The 18,544-nt window shown below is 30.6% G+C and overlaps 4 protein-coding genes across 6 annotated transcripts; 2 read left to right on the top strand and 2 right to left on the bottom strand.

The window, feature by feature from the left end:
• Positions 1-1,961: 1,961 nt before the first annotated feature.
• On the bottom strand, positions 1,962-3,500 carry LOC114384496. The gene is made up of 2 exons (XM_028344166.1): positions 3,104-3,500; positions 1,962-2,651 (listed from the first exon to the last, which is right to left on the bottom strand). The coding sequence occupies exons 1-2, from the start codon at positions 3,263-3,265 to the stop codon at positions 2,061-2,063; spliced, it is 753 nt and encodes a 250-aa protein (XP_028199967.1). The 5' UTR covers positions 3,266-3,500; the 3' UTR covers positions 1,962-2,060.
• Positions 3,501-6,254: 2,754 nt separating this feature from the next.
• Positions 6,255-8,356, bottom strand: LOC114383699 (probable ribonuclease P/MRP protein subunit POP5). Its single transcript, XM_028343425.1, has 3 exons — positions 8,094-8,356; positions 7,750-7,887; positions 6,255-6,768 (listed from the first exon to the last, which is right to left on the bottom strand). The coding sequence occupies exons 1-3, from the start codon at positions 8,269-8,271 to the stop codon at positions 6,620-6,622; spliced, it is 465 nt and encodes a 154-aa protein (XP_028199226.1). The 5' UTR covers positions 8,272-8,356; the 3' UTR covers positions 6,255-6,619.
• A 2,159-nt stretch (positions 8,357-10,515) lies between these two features.
• LOC114385001 lies at positions 10,516-13,526 on the top strand. 3 transcript variants are annotated; one of them, XM_028344905.1, is made up of 3 exons: positions 10,516-10,725; positions 11,442-13,081; positions 13,166-13,526. In XM_028344905.1, the coding sequence occupies exon 2, from the start codon at positions 11,515-11,517 to the stop codon at positions 11,950-11,952; it is 438 nt and encodes a 145-aa protein (XP_028200706.1). In that variant the 5' UTR covers positions 10,516-10,725; positions 11,442-11,514; the 3' UTR covers positions 11,953-13,081; positions 13,166-13,526. The 3 variants fall into 3 exon arrangements, with proteins under 3 accessions (XP_028200706.1, XP_028200708.1, XP_028200707.1); XM_028344907.1 differs by having other exon boundaries at positions 13,163-13,526; XM_028344906.1 differs by having other exon boundaries at positions 11,442-13,085.
• Positions 13,527-15,019: 1,493 nt separating this feature from the next.
• LOC114384444 (thaumatin-like protein 1) lies at positions 15,020-17,274 on the top strand. The gene is made up of 3 exons (XM_028344115.1): positions 15,020-15,736; positions 16,409-16,676; positions 16,794-17,274. Exons 1-3 carry the CDS (start codon positions 15,241-15,243, stop codon positions 16,969-16,971), a joined length of 942 nt encoding a protein of 313 aa, XP_028199916.1. The 5' UTR covers positions 15,020-15,240; the 3' UTR covers positions 16,972-17,274.
• The last annotated feature ends 1,270 nt before the right edge of the window (positions 17,275-18,544 follow it).

Here is an 18,544-nt window from a genome sequence, read left to right as displayed (position 1 = left end):
TAAAAGCATATAAAAGAGATAAGTAGATATTTTTATTATTTATCATGAATATTATATTATATTAAATAAAAATAAATTGAAGAGTTAAAATTTGTAAAATTGAGAAAGAAACTATGGAAATAAATTATTAAAAATCAAAATACATTATTTTCATTTTTTTATCCGTGGGAATTCAAGAAAATGTCAGAGGTTTACAATAATTCACACATTATTTTTCAACCAATTGAGTTAGACCCCTTGACTCATTTTCATTAATATAGTGTATCAAAATTCAAAATTAAAAAAAAAATCAAATTAAGATTAATGATAATTACGATAATATTAAAATTCTAAATAAGAAATATGTTTGTTCATATATATGCAATGTCTCAAGATTTAAAATTTAACTCAAATTAAAAATTAAATATAAGAAGTATATTTGAAAAAAATAAAAAACATTTAATCTAGAAAAATTCATGTGGCTAATGATTCTTAAAAATGCTTGCATTGAAGAATAAGATTTTTAATTTTATAATTTAGAATTGAATTAAATTGTATGAAAAATGAAAAGTGAAAAAAATAAAATTATACCCACTCTTAATTTAAATTAAAATATTGTTCTATTTTTTTTTCATTTTCAATCAAAAGTAAATATTTTTTTATTTTTTTATTTCACACAATTCTTTTAACTTTATATTCCACATCTTAAGTTTGAGTGTGAACATGATCATTTTGTTTTTTTTAATCAAACTAATATAATTTACTTTAAATTTTGAGGAAAAAACTATGCACTTAGGATCTAAAATTATTTTACATTATTATCTAATCATAAAATATTATTTCTGAAAAATTTATTAATTTTTACAAAATTATCTTAAAAATCACACAGATGATTTATAATTAAAAAATAGTTTAAAATTATTTTATACTATTATCATCGTTAACTCTTAAAATTAAGTTTGTGTACGTAGTTTATAAAAGTTTACTGATATGAGATTAGTTATATGTCATCAGTATGATTCCTACATTTTTAGTAGTATACAATCGACAGAAATAACTTGCCTACTTAAAAAATAGCATTAATGAAATATAACTTACCTTATATTGACAAATTTTCAGAAACTAGTTTGATACCTTAGAAATTTAAAAGTTGAAAACGATTGACGTGATAATATCAAAGTTTAATTTTTATGCCAATTGTAGACGTCCGGATTGGGTTATTTTTACGCGCTTTTTAAATTGAAAGTTTCTGGCAACATATCACAAAATTAATATTATGTGTGCTATTATATACTATTTTTTTTAACATACAACATCTTTTAAATAATTTTTTGTTGTTATTTTTAAGGAAAAAAATATTTCCTATATTTTAACAAACACAAAATATTTCCTGTGTATCTTCCTCTCTGTTGCATATATGAGGATGAGAGTTATGTGAGAGATTATATGTCAAAATGAAATAGGAGCTTCTTGTTTTTTAATATTAAATGTAATTTAGTATTTATTATTTTCTATGCAAACTTTTAAAACAAAATGATATTGTTTAATTAAAAATGAAAGAAATAAAAACCTCAACATAAACGGAACGTGTTGTGCATTTGTGCTTGTGCAAACATATCCATCTATCAAGTGAAACAGACCAAAGTGAAAAAGATACAAATTTCTTCCTGTATGAGTCTTGTACCAATTACCAGTTTACATGCAATCCAATTCAACTTTACTTGAATTTGAATCTTCATTTCTATTATCAAATACATTGGAAGCTGCATTGTTACACATAATTTACTAGCCTACAAGCTAACCAATACAATCAGCCAAAGGTTAATTATGTACCAACTCCACAAACAAAATAAGTTATGCACGAATAATATAGATTAGTTTTATAATGTTATTTAATCACCAATTATCATCACAAAAATTATTATATATGATAAGTTTTTTATTTATTTTTACAATAAATAAATATGTTAAAGTTATATGAATAATGATTTATAATTGATTGACATTCTCAAAGTTTAAATTTACAAGTGCATAGCCATTAGCCCATTACACTTAACAAGTTAATTAAGCTACTCTAATTACTAATTGGCCTTTCCAATTTCCACATCAACATTGTGTTTGTTCAATTCAACAGCTTCAACACTATGAGTGTCAGAAACTCCAGCACATCCACACTCAAATGTAACATCCAAGAAGTATAGCATGAAAACAAGGGCAACGCAAGAGAAGAACACTGGAATGGGTCCAAAGAGCCACATGAAGAGAGGGAAAGAGAAGTAGAAGGCACGCAAGCCGAGGGACCAGAAGTAACTGCCTCGGTTCACAGTGTTGGCAACATACTCAGCTGTGAGCATTTGGTGCCTAAGGTTTGGAGACACTTTCTTGAAGGGCACGTTGATTAAGATGCTTGCATGGCTATAGTATCTTATGGATTGCACATTCAACAAAAACGCCAACAAGAAACACACCAATATGGAAAAGAACTTTATGGACAAACCAAGCTCACTCCTGTCCCCAAACACCTCATAAACCACGGTTTTTCTCTCATTGCCACTGCTCATTAACACAGCAATGAGAGAACTCAACATTATAGCTGTTGAAGCCAAAAGGGTTGATGCCATTATGTTGTTCCTCAAAGATTGCACTGCTAGAACCCCATTCTTGGACACATCCTACACATCACATGATCCAAAATCAATGTTAGTACTCACAAATATAGAATTTAATTAGAAGAACGCACTCATAGTGTAAAAATCATTTAATTAAAATATACTGAGAGGCTAAAGATATTTTACATAATCGGTGTTAATCTCATACTATCATATTGATTGAAAGTTATTAATTTTTACAATAAATACTTTAAAAATGATAACTAAAGACATGTTTGTTCCTTATTCAGAATTCACGCTTATAACAAAATCACGTCAAAGATAACACAAAAGTAACTATTGGTTGCGTCGAAAATTCACGTCCATCGGTGTTGAATGTGTTTCCAAACACGCCATAAGTGTTATGTTATTGGTTTGAACCCAGAAACATAAATGTTAAAATTAATCAGAACCCATGAATCAAAATCCAAACTTTTTGGCATTTAATTAATGTGACGACATATATACATACATACCTCCATCATGGCTTGGACCCATAAACGGCGATTGATTGCATTGACACCAATGACTGTTTTGGTGGGGTGTTTCATGATTTGGTGGAGGAGCCAGAAATGGTAAGCCAACATCACAAGGAAACCACTTGGGACTAATATGAGATCAAGGACTTTCTTTTCCATTTAATAGCAATGTGTTTTAACCAAAAGGAAATTGCACAAAAGAGATAAAAATATGCACAAAATGGATTTTCGAGATTGAATCTGATCTCCTTTCTCTCTTCTTCCTTTTTGTGGCCTATTGTTATCCAAATATGTGGAAAGATGAAAAGTGTTGGAAGATTGAAGGAAGGAAGAGAGGCCAAGTGCAACACGGGTGTTGCCGTGTGTGTATGGGAAAAGAGTGAAATTGGTATAGATCAATGTCTTTGCACCAAACGTGCAGGGATTTATATGCACGCACAATGTATGAGTTTTTTTTTTGTTTTTTTATAATCCATATCGATTGATTGATGGTCCGTATGATTTTTTTTTAATATTTTTTTTAAAATTTAAAAATATATTTAATTTAGTAGTTATAAAAGATATTGAAATCAAAATTTAAAATATGATAAGATTGTTAGTTTAAGATAATGATTAAAATCAAATTTAAATATATATTTGATTTAGTAGTTATAAAAAATATTGAAACCAAAATTCAAAATTTAAAATATGATAAGATTGTTAGTTTAAGATAATAATTGAAATCAAATTTAAAAATACATTAAATTTTTGTTAATTATAAGAAATATGGAAAATATGATAAGATTGTTTGTTTAAGCCAATGATTGAAATTAAATTTAAAAATATATTCAATTCTATAGTTATAAAAAATATTAAAACCAAAATTTAAAATTTAAAATATGATAAGATTTTCAATTTACAATAATTATTGAAATCAAATTTAAAAATATATTAAATTTTTTAGTTATAAAAAATATGGAAACCAAAATTTAGAATATGATAACATTATTAGTTTAAGGTAATGATAGAAATTAAATTTAAAAATATATTTGATTTTATAGTTATAAAAAATATTGAAACCAAAATTTTTAAAATTTAAAATATGATAAGATTATCAGTTTAAGATAATGATTGAAATCAAATTAAAAAATATATTTGATGCTGTAGTGATAAAAAAATATTGAAACTAAAATTTAAAATTTAAAATAGGATAAGATTGTTAGTTTAAGATAATGATTGAAATCAAATTTAAAAATATATTAAACTTGATAGTTATAAAAAATATTGAAACCATAATTTAAGATTTAAAATTTATTTATGAATCCATATGTTTTAATTTTTTTAAAATTATTTTTTTTAGAAATTTTTTATTTATTTACAAAATTTGATAATTAAAAAAATTTGATATTTAATTGAATGATGTATTTAGATGTTTATTATAATTATTAAAAATTAAATAAATATGATATATAATTGAATGATGTATTTAGATGTTTTTTATAATAATTAATAATTAAATAAATTTGATAGTTTTTTACATATGTAAATACTTATTAAACCTATGATTTTTATTTATAATTTATATATGTAAACAAATTAATTATTATATAAAAATAGTCATCACAAAATTTATCATGTAAATTTACATATACATTAAATATAAATTAGAAATTTTATTATTATATACAGCGACACTAGTTGTTTATAATATAATGTATCTATTAGCTCAGTTGGGTTGAGTGTTCTATTAATAATGTAGGTGACACAAGTTCAACGATGAAAACCGACCAAAAATCATTGTATACTCCTAACAAACCCAATTGATATATATCACCGGAGACTAAATACGCTTTCCAACCACCCTTAACGGAAGCAAATTACACTAAGTGACGGAAATTTTACGAAAAAAAGTGGCGTTGCAGAAATGAAAAAATTATGCTGCTAATTATAACCGAAAATAGGATATTTTTGGCATTTTTGAAAATTGCCCTAGCTGCCCCAAGCAATTCCCTTGGGTTAAGAGGCATTGTTGTTTTTTATTAGCTCATTACTTTTTGCACTTCGTTTTTTCCAACACTCCCTTATAATTTTTCATCACATTTTATTTTAACAATAATTTTTTGATTTGGGTAAGCTTATCCAAAAACATTTTTAGGAGAATAAAATAAAAAAAAAACAAACTTTTCCATAAACTAAAATGCATAAGCTAATTCTTAGAATTTTTCTCATATAACTTCTCCAAAAGATGAAATAGTTTTTACAAATAAAATTAATGGAGAATTAATTTTAACTTTGAAAAAATTCATTTCATTTTTTTTCTTATTTTCTTCTCTAGAAGTGCTTTTACTGGAGCTCACTCAAACATGCCCTATATATAAGTTAATTTGAGCTTATAGAAAAATTTAATTTTTTTTCTTCTTATTTTCTTCTCCAAAAAGTGTTTCTAGATAAACTTATCTAAACAAACCCATATACAATGTTGGTTTTTGCTTGTTCCAAATTTTAGTTTTCATAAGTGAAGAATTAACATTCCAGAAGCTTATGTCTCTTGCATCTTGCTATTTAGTCTTGTGTCAAAGTGGAGGTACAGATCAGATAAAAGAGAAAAAATAAAGAAATATCGTCTCATCTTGAAAGCAAGTTACAGGCAACGTATAGAGAAATGAAGTTTGAAAGTAGCTAACTAAAGAAATAGACAGCAATAAAAACAAAATTGTGAAACACTTCGGAAAACAGAGAGAGGGCACTAAAAAAAAAGTTTGCGCATCTTAAAATTTTATCATCTATTTTCTAAAAATATTCAAATTTTAACACTTCCTTCGTTTAATTTCTAATCCTGTCCTTCCTAACATGATTTAGTATTTCAATATATAACCCACACCTACTTTATTTATCAGCTGGAATCCTTGGAAAAGAATTTTGTTTAATGTATCAGAAGGGGAAGCATTTGCCGCCAAGTGATGCTAATGTTCTAAGGGGTGAGGTGAGAATAGTGAAGTTTCATCTAACGAGTGACAACGATACTTGCTCTAATTTCCTTCAAGAAAAACATTCATTAGAGTTATTACTTATTATAAAAACTAGTAATCTTAACAAATTATAGTACATTGCATCTCTTCCTAGTTCCTATACATCTAGAAAATTGAAGTGAAAGAATGGAAGAAACTAGTTGCAGGCTCAAAAAACAAGTTTCCCTTTGTAATTATGTGTTCCGTAACTAGAAATAATCTAGTAATTTACAATGAATATGCAAATTTACACATTTTCACAAGCCTCTTCTCTCGGTTGAAAGCTGTAACTCTACCATACACTAGGTAATATCACATCAGAAAAATTGGTATGTCAGACACAAACTAAATGGGAGCCGCATCTTCTGAAAAAAGATGGTGCAATGAACTCACGTAGATAACACATACACTATATGATTAGTGAGCTTAAAATTTAACCAATAATCGTAGGCAACTTGTGACTGAACACAAACTAGTTGCAAGAAATTGAGAAATCTGAATGAGACACTCCTCGTAGGCTAAATATTCAGTGCTCCAAAACTTTGATCCGGTCGAGATAGGTATTCATGCGATGAGTATGATCGGCAGAGAATCGATCACCAAGCATGAGTTTGTACTGCTCAAATTTTGACTCCTCACACTTCAAGGCAGCATTTTTACAAGCCCTTATACTTCCTGAACCAAAAGGTAACATTTCATATCAGGATTTACAATTATATGTACAACATGATATATTCAAGTGAAAGAAACGATGGAAATCGTGAATATGGCCAACCGCTAGATGCAATCATATTGATTGAAAAAGTCAAAAGATTTTCGGAGTTTCATTTATATTACTGTAAACATAATGTTCTATAATCAACCCAATATAAAGCATGATACAGTCATGCATCAATGATTTAGTAAATTCCTTATTCCTCCTAATCCTAACTGGGAATTAAGAAAAGCAATGTGTAACTATATCTACATATTACAGAACACATTCAATTTCACGCATATATCAAATTCCTGCAAACCAATTTCCCTCCAAAAGCTTCACTCCCTCTTTACAGGAAGTCTCATCCAAAAACTCAATTTTCTTTCTACAGTCTTACAAGGCACATGTATTTTGTTTTCACTATGTTACAAACTCTATTGGTACCCTGAAGAGTTGACTTTCATTTGCTGGTTTTGTATCATGTTATTTGATAATAAATTTCATCATAAATGATAACCCCATAGCAAGACGGGGTCAATGTATACTACTTTATGAAACATGAAGGCATTCTATTGTAATGTAATGATAAACTCAAGTTGACAGCATAATAAACATGGGCTTTCTGACAAAAGTAGTGTCCTGCATAACACGATTTGAAGATCCCAAATACTAAAACGAAATCTGGACCAATATTCTTTTTGTATGAACACAACACAAATCCCTTGAGATACTAAAATCTATCTAAGGGACTGATCTCTCCTAATAGATTTTTTCAGTACACACAAACCTGAGGATCAAACTCAATAACAACAAGGAAGCAATAGCACTATAGCACAATGCAAAATTACCATAATTTCTCAATATTTTTTTTTAAATTCCAATATATTCCCAGAGGAATTCACAAAAACACAATTAAAAACTAAAAGAACCAATGAAGCAGTAATTCTATTTTTCTTTACCAGATAAATCCAGCAAGTTAAACATGACCGGGCAGTTTCCAATATTTGTGACCATTGTAATGGCAGCCCATACTTTCTGATACTCCTCCCTTGATGCCCTAATTATACACACATTAGTGATTGGATTCACGTACTTAACTGCAAACACACACACACACACACACAAATTGTTAATAAAGGTTTCATAAAACGGTCCGCGACCATGATTTGGGCGACTGTAAATGGAACCGCATCAGCCACATTTTCCGCGACATGAACAAACGCCACAAAACCGCAACGCGATTGCGACCGATATTTAAAAGAAATTGCATAAACATCAAGAAATTAAACACGTTACTACTAACCCTGGAACGATCCCAATGATGAAGCCAAACCACACTCCCCAAAATTCACCAATATGCTGTCTCTTACAGCTTTTGACACATTAAACTGTGTAATTATAACAGACGCATCCCCAACTTTGTCTCTATTAGGGTTCAGAAAAACCTCCATCACCATGTATCTGTTTCTGAACCCCACCATGATCCTTCGCGCACGCTCAAACAAATCCTAGATTCGAATTCTCAGAACAAAATCCATCGGTGCGAGGAAGAAAACTAGAAACCCTAGAAGATAAGATCCGATTGCGAAATACGGGTCGGGTCTTTTGTGGGCTTCGAGTCCGAAGGCCCAATAGTGCGACGTGGGCCAGGTGTGGCCCAGTGGCGCGTTCGCATGTAGTAGTACTGTGTACGGCGAGAAATCGCACGTGCTTACGCGTGTTGAGTTGCGATACGACAAAGAACGAAATCTTCGCGGTGCGACCTTGTTTATCTCTCCTCCTAATACGGTTCGTGTTGAAAAAAATTTCAAGACTTTGTGATGCGTTTACCATTAGAATAGGTTGTTCACGCCTGAACCAGTGTTTTCAAGACCTGATTTTTCTGTTGTTTTTTTCATGTTGCTTCTATTTACTCATTAAAATAAAAATGCATAATAGAACTATTTTAATATTTAATAATGATATTTATAATTTTAAAGGGAAACACAAAAACAACAAAGAAATTAAATTTAAGTTTTCAATAGCCAAATCATTATATACCAATTTTACCCTCATTCATCATCGTTAGATATATAATTAAATAATTGGATGGTTCAGATTATAAAATAGTAATTGAGTTAAAAAAATATATATTAAAATGAAGTAGTTGAGTTAAAAAATATATCAAAATAAAATTACGTGAGTAGACCATTTTAACCCTACCTTAAAAAGTAGTTGAGTTAAAAAGTTGTTTTCACTTTAGATCAGGGATCTAGATTTTAAACAACTTAAATCAAGTACTTATTTAACACCTAAACAACAACTTACTCAAAATCTAATGAATCAAATTGGGAAATTTCCAGATTTTTACATGAACAACTTAAATCAAGTGCTTTCATTGAGAAACGTTCATTCATTGAGGGTAGTGTTAGAAATGCATTTTCTTTTTGTATATGTTTGGGTGGATGATGAGATAACAGTTGCAACCGGAGGAAGAGAATTTACTGAGTGCATAGAAGAAAGATGATAAGATAATTGTTTTTTTAAAATATTATTTCGGGGTATAATAGACATTTTATGCATTGACATTAAAAAATATTTTGTACTTTGAGTTATTGCAAAACCGTAGAATCGTCCGCAGAAACAAACTCAAAAAAAGAAAGCCATTTAATTACTGTTTTTTTTACTTTGTTTCCGATTGTGTTATTGTGTTATTTTGAATTTTATTTTTTTACTTAATTAAATTTCTAATTTTTTTAAAATTAATATTGTGGTTTCATTTCACTTTAAACTTTTTGATATATATATATATATATATATATATATATATATATTTTTTTTTTTTTTTATTTTCTACAGATTAAATTTTGTATTTAAATTTATCAATCAAAATATTAAATTTCAATCCAAATAAAAAAAAATCTTATTTAGATCCTACTTTTTCATATTTTAAATTTTATGATTTTTCTTCAAAAAAAAAAGAAATTATCATTTTTATCAAAATTTTACTAAATGTCTTAATTATAAACTTTAAAACTTTTTTATGTTCCAATAACTCGCATGTATTTAAGCAGAAAAAAGAATTTGGTAAAAATAAAACTAACGAGGAAATTGATTTTGTTTAATTTTAAAATAGAGAAACCTATTTAATTTGAAACAAATTGGAGATCGAAATTACATACAATTTAAATGAAAAGAATTAAAAAGAAATTAAGACAAAAAAAACATAATAAATATTTTTAACTCATTTTAAAATAAGAAAAATGATAAGTTTTTAGTGTAAAATTTTTTTTAAATAGGAAAAGCATAAGTTTCTATACTGTCAGACAGATATATTTCTTTGTGATTTTTAAGATAATTCTTATGAAAATTAATAAAATAATTATGCATAACGATTATTGGATAAGATATCTTAGATGATCTTTATACATACATTCACAAGTATAAATAATTGTTCTTTTTTAATTAATTAATACTTTTTTATAAAATAAAATAAAAAAACAATTGGTGGGTGGAGAAAAAACGTTGGACTTAGATCCGATAGTTAATCCAAAATTGAAGGAGACGCTGCCACCTGACAAGTCCCGACCCGACAGTGACATGATTTTGCATTTGGGTCACAATTTGCCCGAAATTTAACGCGCATTTCCCGTAGTTGGGTTTGTCCTACGTTGGTGTGTCCCACAAGTGCACAGTGTCCATCACTTCCTGTTCCTGGTTTCTATAAATACTCAAACCCATTCTTCCTCATTCCTTGCTTATTTTAATTTTTCTAGCTTTGCTTAGGTTCTGTTTTGCAGACAGAGAGAGAGAGAGAGAGAGAGAGAGAGAGTGTTTCAGAATTTAGAGAGAGAATTTTATTTTGTTTTTTTGGTTATCTTTTTTGGTTTCTCTTACAGCGTTTTTGTAGGTACTGAGGAAGAAAGTTTTGGCAGAATAACTTTGTTGGAGAGAATGTAAGTTCATTTTCCTTCATTTTCCCATCTGGGGTAGGGTCCCCACTTGTCATCCTAATTTCATCTTCTTTCCATTTAATCATGTTTGGGTAAAAACATTTTTTTTATTCATGTGATTTCGGTAATTTATTTATGAGACTAATTAATTAATTATTATTCATGGTGGGGGTGGATAAGAATCAGTATTGTTCATAGGGTGGTTTTAACTTTTATGTGCATGAGAATGATGTATGTGCAGTTGTGCACATATCTGTTCCCTCCACATGCTCACTTCTATAGTTTCCTGTCCCTAAATGTATTATTTATTCATTAATTATTTACGTTTTGTGAATTAAAATTTTATTAAGAATCCATTTGAATTTGCTCTTTTTCAAACTGCTGAATTCTGTTTTTGGCTATGCTTGTCAAAAGCATGTTAAGTTTTTGTGTTTGGTTTTCCTGCTTTCTTAGGCTATTACACCAATGGAATAAGATCTAATCTAATTGATGAAAGCAGTTTTCTTATTTAACCCACCCATGTTATGTTAGAACCTTTTTCTGAAAGGGATTAAGTAGTTACATAAGAGTGTGAAATTTGTTTATGTTGAGGGAAATTACTTTATGAGATTAGTTTGGTTGGTTATAGAAGATGTAAGTCCTTACATTTCTTTAGAGCCAAGCAAGTCAGTTTCTGTTGAGTTTGATTGAATTATGTATTGTTGTGGTGGGCCCTGCAGAAAATTCAGGCAAGGCGTTGAAGTTGGAGAGTATTAGATTGGAAGCTTAGAAGTTTCTCTTTGGACCAAAGAAATGGAGGTATATGGCAATTCTATGGTTGCAGCTCCTTCAAATGTTATTTATCTGTCAAGTATTTTGGGCCAAGACGGCCCAATTACTGGTCACAGATGCAACTGGAAATGTGAAAATGAACATGTTTGTGGAAACATGTATCGCTGCAAGATAACAGGGCTGACTCACATCTGTGATAAAAACTGTAACCAGAGAATTCTGTATGATAACCATAGTTCACTTTGCCTAGCAAGTGGTCAAATTTTCCCCCTTACACCAGAAGAGGAACAAGCAGTGAGAGGTGTTCGCAGGAAGCTGGACACAGAGAATTCGCCCTCCGATAGCTGTGGTTTTAAGCGTAGAAGAGATGCTCAATTTCATCCTTCTCCCTTCGAGAGATCTTTCTCTGCTGTCAGTCCTATCTGCAGCCAAGTTGGAGATGGCATGGATATGAAATAGATATCTATTATATAACTGCAAAGACACTTCTTTATCATTTCTCTTGTCCCTTTGAAGTTTTTTACGTTTTCTATCGGATGAGTATTGATAACAGAACTTGAACAATTATGGATTATTTATTGGTGGACATGATGTGTCCCCATCTTCTGTAGGAAGTCCTTATATTTCTAGTATTAATGTAATGTAGCCTTTAAAGTAGCTTGACTGTTGAATGGGGATCTGAGCAGGGTCTTTGTACACGACACATTTATGACGCTTGAATTTACTTCCGTTTTCTGCTAAACCTAGTGAGAAACTGACTGTCATAGCTGACTACGGAATGCATTCTGGCCTTTTACATTGCTTGAATTTAATTTGGATCTCAATGATGCATATATGAGCAATGTACTTAACTGTAATCCTTTTTTAGCTGACCATCAAGTTTCTAGTGTATCTGTAATCACAAAGCAGCCTATTAATATATTCATTACTAATTTACTATTACTACTGTCATGAACTTGTATTCCTTAATTCTGTATGAACAGAAAACACTTATTTTGTCCTTGATGATAAATCTATTTAGGGTCATATGAAAACCTTGATTTCTGTAGGCTCAGGTTCTCTCCAGTTTGTCATATGAACAGAGTTATTGGTATGCTATCTGGTGAATTGATTTTGGTTTTGCTGCTTGACTCTTCCTATTTCTGTTACAGGCTCAAGGGAGATGATCTAGTTCTCATTTTTGTTCTTCTTAATCATTTTCTGATATCTTTTTTTTTTCTGTGATTTGATTGATGGTTGGCTGTCTGAGGTTAATGTAACTTGTGCAGGTTTTGAAGCATATGCTAGGAAGGAGCGTTCAGAACTTTATTTGTGTTGCATTACTAAATTAATTCTTATGATATAAAATTGTTCTATGTTTGAACATCAATTATTGATAAATATCTTCTCTTCTTGAATGAATGCAGGCATTGCAACTTCTGCTCGAGTTTTTCTTTGGTGAAGTTTGGAGAAGCCAACAGTTATGGGACTATAAAGAGTTTAAAGGCTAAGTAGGAAATCCTAACACTACAGGGTGTCAAGAATTGAGGCAAGAACATTTATGATACTGTACAGATACGGTAGAGACACACTATTCAAAGATGAAAAAGTAGGTATGCCTAATCTTAATTATTAATATACTTTGGAATTGTGGTTGATTTCCATTATGTGATTTATTTACTTGTGTTAGTAGATGTGAGGTGACAAGGGCAAATAAAGGGGGGCTTTATAAGGAAAGGATACTTGTCAGCAGCAGCATCAATCTTTCAAACTTGCATAGTGCTCCTCTTTGTATTCAAGGATTGAAAATAATGACCTGGGATTGAAAATGAATTCTCTCCTAAATGCCATGTTACTGTTTGCCGCCAAATTTTGTAATTGTAATATGTTCTAGGCAGATGTAATTATTCTTTTATCGGTTTATAGGCTGAGGCTGATGAAGGTTTTTATTATGATATTTGTTAAGCTCGAGGTTTGTAATGTTGCTTTCATTTTCTAACTTTTGACATCCTTATTAAACAAAATTATGTAATTTGGCTTGTGATTGGATGTTACATGATGTCTCTCAACTTAGCTACTTTTTTATCTATAGGAAATAAAGAAAGATATTGGGCGGTTTATAATACAAATCTTGCTCAATCAATTAAGTTACACTCCTTTGATTTCCAATTGAGTTACTGATATTTGTATCAGTATTATTAATTATAAATTATAAATCTTGGATAGCAGCACATGTAGAAGGCTATGTGATACCTTTATGCACTCGCTCTCCAAATTCATGAAGATCGCCCACTAACACTTTAGCCCTCCCAGTTGCTTCTATTGAGAAAAATTCAAACTCAAAATATAAGAGTTTATGCTACAAAGAAGAAGGACAAACACAACATACAATCGAAGTATGACGAAAGCCTTATCTGATTTGACAACTCCAACCTTTTTTTGATTCTATTCCTTTTTAAAACAAAATGAACCATTTTATTTTTTATTACAAATCAGAATATCAATTAAAATAATTCAAAATTTCGTGGCAAAATGGTGTGGCATTGGATAGCAAATATGGCAATGTCACGTGTGTATTCATTAGACACGTCAACGAGAGTAGATGATAGGAACGTAATATGGGGTTTTTGGAAAGGTTATGGATTAAAATTAAAAAGTAAAATAAGAAGTAAATTGTTAATTACGAAACCTGATTACCGGTGGAGTAGAGAGAAATGTAAATTCTTTCTCGTAAGTATGGAATTTAAAACTAAAGAAAAATGTGATGAGATTATGAGAAATTGCAATTCTTTTTTATTACATGAGGTTATATTTTCTTTATTAGTATAAAAAAGAGACACTTTGTTCCTCTATGTTGATTTTTAAAAAAGAAAAAGAAAAATAGTAAAGGGATATAGTGAATAGTTTATTTTTTTGAAAAAATGGCATCAGTTCTATCTTGAAGATTTATGAAAAAAAAATAAAAACAGTTAAATATATTGAAAGACAAGTAAAGAAAAAAAAATATATACAAAGGAATAACTATTTTTATTAATAGTTATAAATTACAAGGTTGTCTAAACCAAAAAAAAAACTAATACCAAAATTCCACAAACTTTATTCTGAAGTCTGTGACGTTAGCAATCAGGTGGGTGGAATCAGTCTCCTAACTGTAGTCTTCTTAGTTCCCATTGAAACGTTGATAATAATTTAGCGTATGTTTAAAGAAAATTTTGGTCAAATTCACTGTTGAAAAGTTTGTTCTTTTCTTCAAATGTCAATGTTCTGAAGTAACTACACAGAAGTCAAGCGTTGTTAATATTAAGTGTAGGAAATAATGAAATATGCAGAATTTCACACTGAAGTTTCCCCTTTACGTATTCCCTAGTCAATGTACTTTTTTTTATATGTAGGAGGAATCCTAGGTCACTTCTTTATGGGATCATCCTATGCAACTTTCCTACATGGTCGAATCACAGTTTCTGACACGATTCTTTGAAGGAAATCCATGATATATATTCTCTGGTCATAGAGATTACATAGATATTATTTCCTTATTTGTTCAATTTCCCATGAAACAGCAAAGGCAAAGAATAGCTTCTTAATAAGGCCATCCACAATAAAAGAAATACTAAACCCATGTAGCTGGTATTGTGGCTGAGAATTTCACCAAAGCAACGTAGGATTTTGGTCACAAGTCATATATAGCACACAATTTCTTGATACAAATATGGGGAGGATTGGTCATTCCTGGCACAACACAACCAATATTACTAATCATTGAAAATAATGCCTATAGTGATGACATCCTGGAAGTTCCCAAGCTTTCTAGCTATTTTGTTTACTTTGTTATCTTATTCTTTCTCTTCAATATTCACCATAACCAACAACTGCCCCCATACTATATGGCCCGGCACGCTCTCCGGCGCCGGCTCACCGCCACTTCCAACGACCGGGTTCCGGCTTGACTCGGGCCAAATGATCAAACTCACAAGTGTTCCAGGGTGGTCAGGAAGGATATGGGCTAGGACTGGCTGCACATTTGATGCAACAGGAATTGGTAAGTGCCAAACAGGTGATTGTGGTGGAAAGCTGGAATGTGATGGAAATGGTGCAGCTCCTCCCACCTCATTGTTTGAGATAACACTTGGTAAAGGCAATGATCAAGACTACTATGATGTCAGCATGGTTGATGGCTACAATCTGCCACTGCTTGCTCAACCAAGAGGTGTATATGGAACTGGTGTCTGTAATGCCACAGGTTGTGTCACTGACATCAATAGAGGTAAGAGGTTTTCTGAACATGAAGTCATGTATTATAACTAGGTCCATTAAGTACACCATATACTTATGCTTCATAAATATTTTTGTTCATATCAAGTTAATTTAATCCTTTTATGTAAAATTGTTTTCCTTTCTTTTCATTCATGTTGTTGTTATAATACCATATGGTTGGAGCTACCATGAAATATAGGGATCAAAATAAAAATAAAACTTACCTTATAAGTTTTTTATATGACATGTTATTACTCCAATGGAGGATTTTATCATAGTTACATGCAGTATAGATTAAATTGGAAATAAGAGCAAATTACACCGTAACACTATTTTTTTTTTTTAAATTCACGCGATATTCTTATCTATAGTAGCTCCTTTAATAGTTTGAAATTAATATATTATACTAATACCTTCAGTTATCAAAAAACACATTATAAGAGGGTTAGTATAAAATTAAAAAGACGGGTATTGTGTGAATTTCATAGAAATCACAAGTGATATCAATGTAATTTGCTCCAAAAACAATTATATTTATAGGCACTAAATTATTTTTTCTTTATATATAAAGGCCAAATTAGAAGTAGATACAATGTATAAGGACTAAACTATATTTTAACCATTGCTTACACATGGTAGAATGATACAGCACTTTTTACATTCATAAAATGGAATTTTATAGGTTGTCCAAAAGAACTTCAAGTAGTTGGTGGAGATGGATACCAAGGTGGTGTAGTTGGGTGTAAGAGTGCTTGTGAGGCATTTGGATCGGATCAGTACTGTTGCAGTGGAGAATTTGCCAATCCAACGACATGCCAGCCTTCCTATTATTCCACCCTTTTCAAGCAGGCTTGTCCAAAAGCCTATAGCTATGCATTTGATGATGCCACCAGCACTTTCATTTGCAAAGCTTTTGAATATGACATTGTTTTTTGTCCCAACGGCAATAAGTATATATCATTTCCCATTGGCTTTTCATTATCTTTCAATCTATTACCACATGTTTCCAAAACAAAATCCTTACACTCAACTAATTAAACATTTTATTTTACATGACCACAACACAGGGTTAAAAAACCAAATGGTGCATTTCCTCCACCACCACCATCAATTGAATGGCCTGATCAGAAGGTTCAGCAGCAGGTCCATTCTTCTTCAGATATTCTCTTACCCTGTCCAGTGACATTCTTTCTCTTTGTTGCCACTGTCTCTGTGCTTGCAGCAAAGACTCAGACACTGATATGAGACAATGCCAGAAGAGAATACCATAAGTGTTTCTTGAAAGGAAGAGAGAAACAAAAAAGACAAGGAGATGAAAATTATGAGCAGAGAATGTGGAACACATGAGGATCCTAAGGAAACAAATAAGTGCAGAAATTACTCTTCCAAAACTCCAACAAGTTGGCAGCTGATTAAGAACCAATGGCCATCTACTAGACATCTAGCCATAATTTCAGTTTTCCCTCTATCCTCTCAAGATAACTTGTAAATGCGAAAAAAAATATCTTTGGAATAAAACATCAAGTCATGAAGTCATTTGTTATGTAACCAGGAATATGAGAACCCTCAAAGTTGTTCTTTCATGTGTTATCTGACTACTCTATACTATAACTTTTGACTGTCATCAAATCATAAATTAATATGCATGATAAATTTATTGACTTTTATAATAATTACATTAAAAATATTATTTATCATGATTAGTTATATTGTAACTACACAAAATTAAACTCAAATAAAATAATAGAAATATAAACCTTGAAAATAGAAAGTGGACATTTTACTTAACAGAGTAGTATAAATAAAGAGAATACATGAAAAAAATTAGTATGTAACCAACAGAATTGACTCTGATCTAGCACCAAAAAGAGATAATGGTTCTAATCTGCCGCAAGCTGATTCCGAGAAATTAAGTTTCTATCAAAGTTAAATTGAAAATTCGACCAAAAACAAAACGTAAAACAATTTTTTTTTTCATTCTCTACCATGTAAAACAAGAGAAACTGAGGGAAATTGAGTGAAAATTGTGTGTCAGAATAAGCCGAGAATTTATAATAAATGACATATTTATTGCTGATTCTCAACATTTACTTTATATAATGAGTGACTGTCAATGTAAACTAAATATTTTTATCCTTCTCTATCTCTGCAGCGAGAAAAGGGGAAGGGAATATAAAACAAAACACGGCCATGACCAAAAAAGTTACAGTTAATTCATTCCAAAATTTCCATTTCACTCATCATATAAGAAAAATTACATTTAAAACTAAATACAACATATAACAGTATCAAAGATGTTGCATTAAGAGGAAGATGAACTACATAGCTATCATGCTCAGCGTTTACTCAAACGCCAGGAATTCGGCTAATGGTATCTATCATAAAGTGGTTCTATACGCTCTTGACGCTTTCACTTGCTCATCTTTGTATTGTCTGCAACTTTGAAGAATCTTGGAGCAAATTCAACAACCCATTTGGGGTCTATGACAGTGACCTCGTGCATATATTCCTTAGTTGTCATCACGAGCTCATGGGTACAGATGATTTAGAAAGCAATTTAATATAATTAAATAATAATGGAAGGGATTATGATCAACATAATCATAACTTGAGATTCATTGATTTTTTAAAACACAAATGTAGAATGATCTCCACCCCCACTAATCCATCAATTCTGAGAAGCTCCAATCTGCACATAAACACACATAAGTCTGTCAAGAAAAATGATCATTCATGCAATTTCCTCATAACAACTTTGACCTATAAGCATAGTATCAACTATTTACATATTGACTCGGCTGCATTATGCAGAAAAATT

Source organism: Glycine soja, chromosome 14, assembly GCF_004193775.1.
Source record: "Glycine soja cultivar W05 chromosome 14, ASM419377v2, whole genome shotgun sequence".
In the NCBI taxonomy this organism is placed as follows: domain Eukaryota; kingdom Viridiplantae; phylum Streptophyta; class Magnoliopsida; order Fabales; family Fabaceae; genus Glycine; species Glycine soja.
Note: the sequence above shows the minus strand (reverse complement) of the source record. Positions and strands in the feature narration are given on the sequence as shown.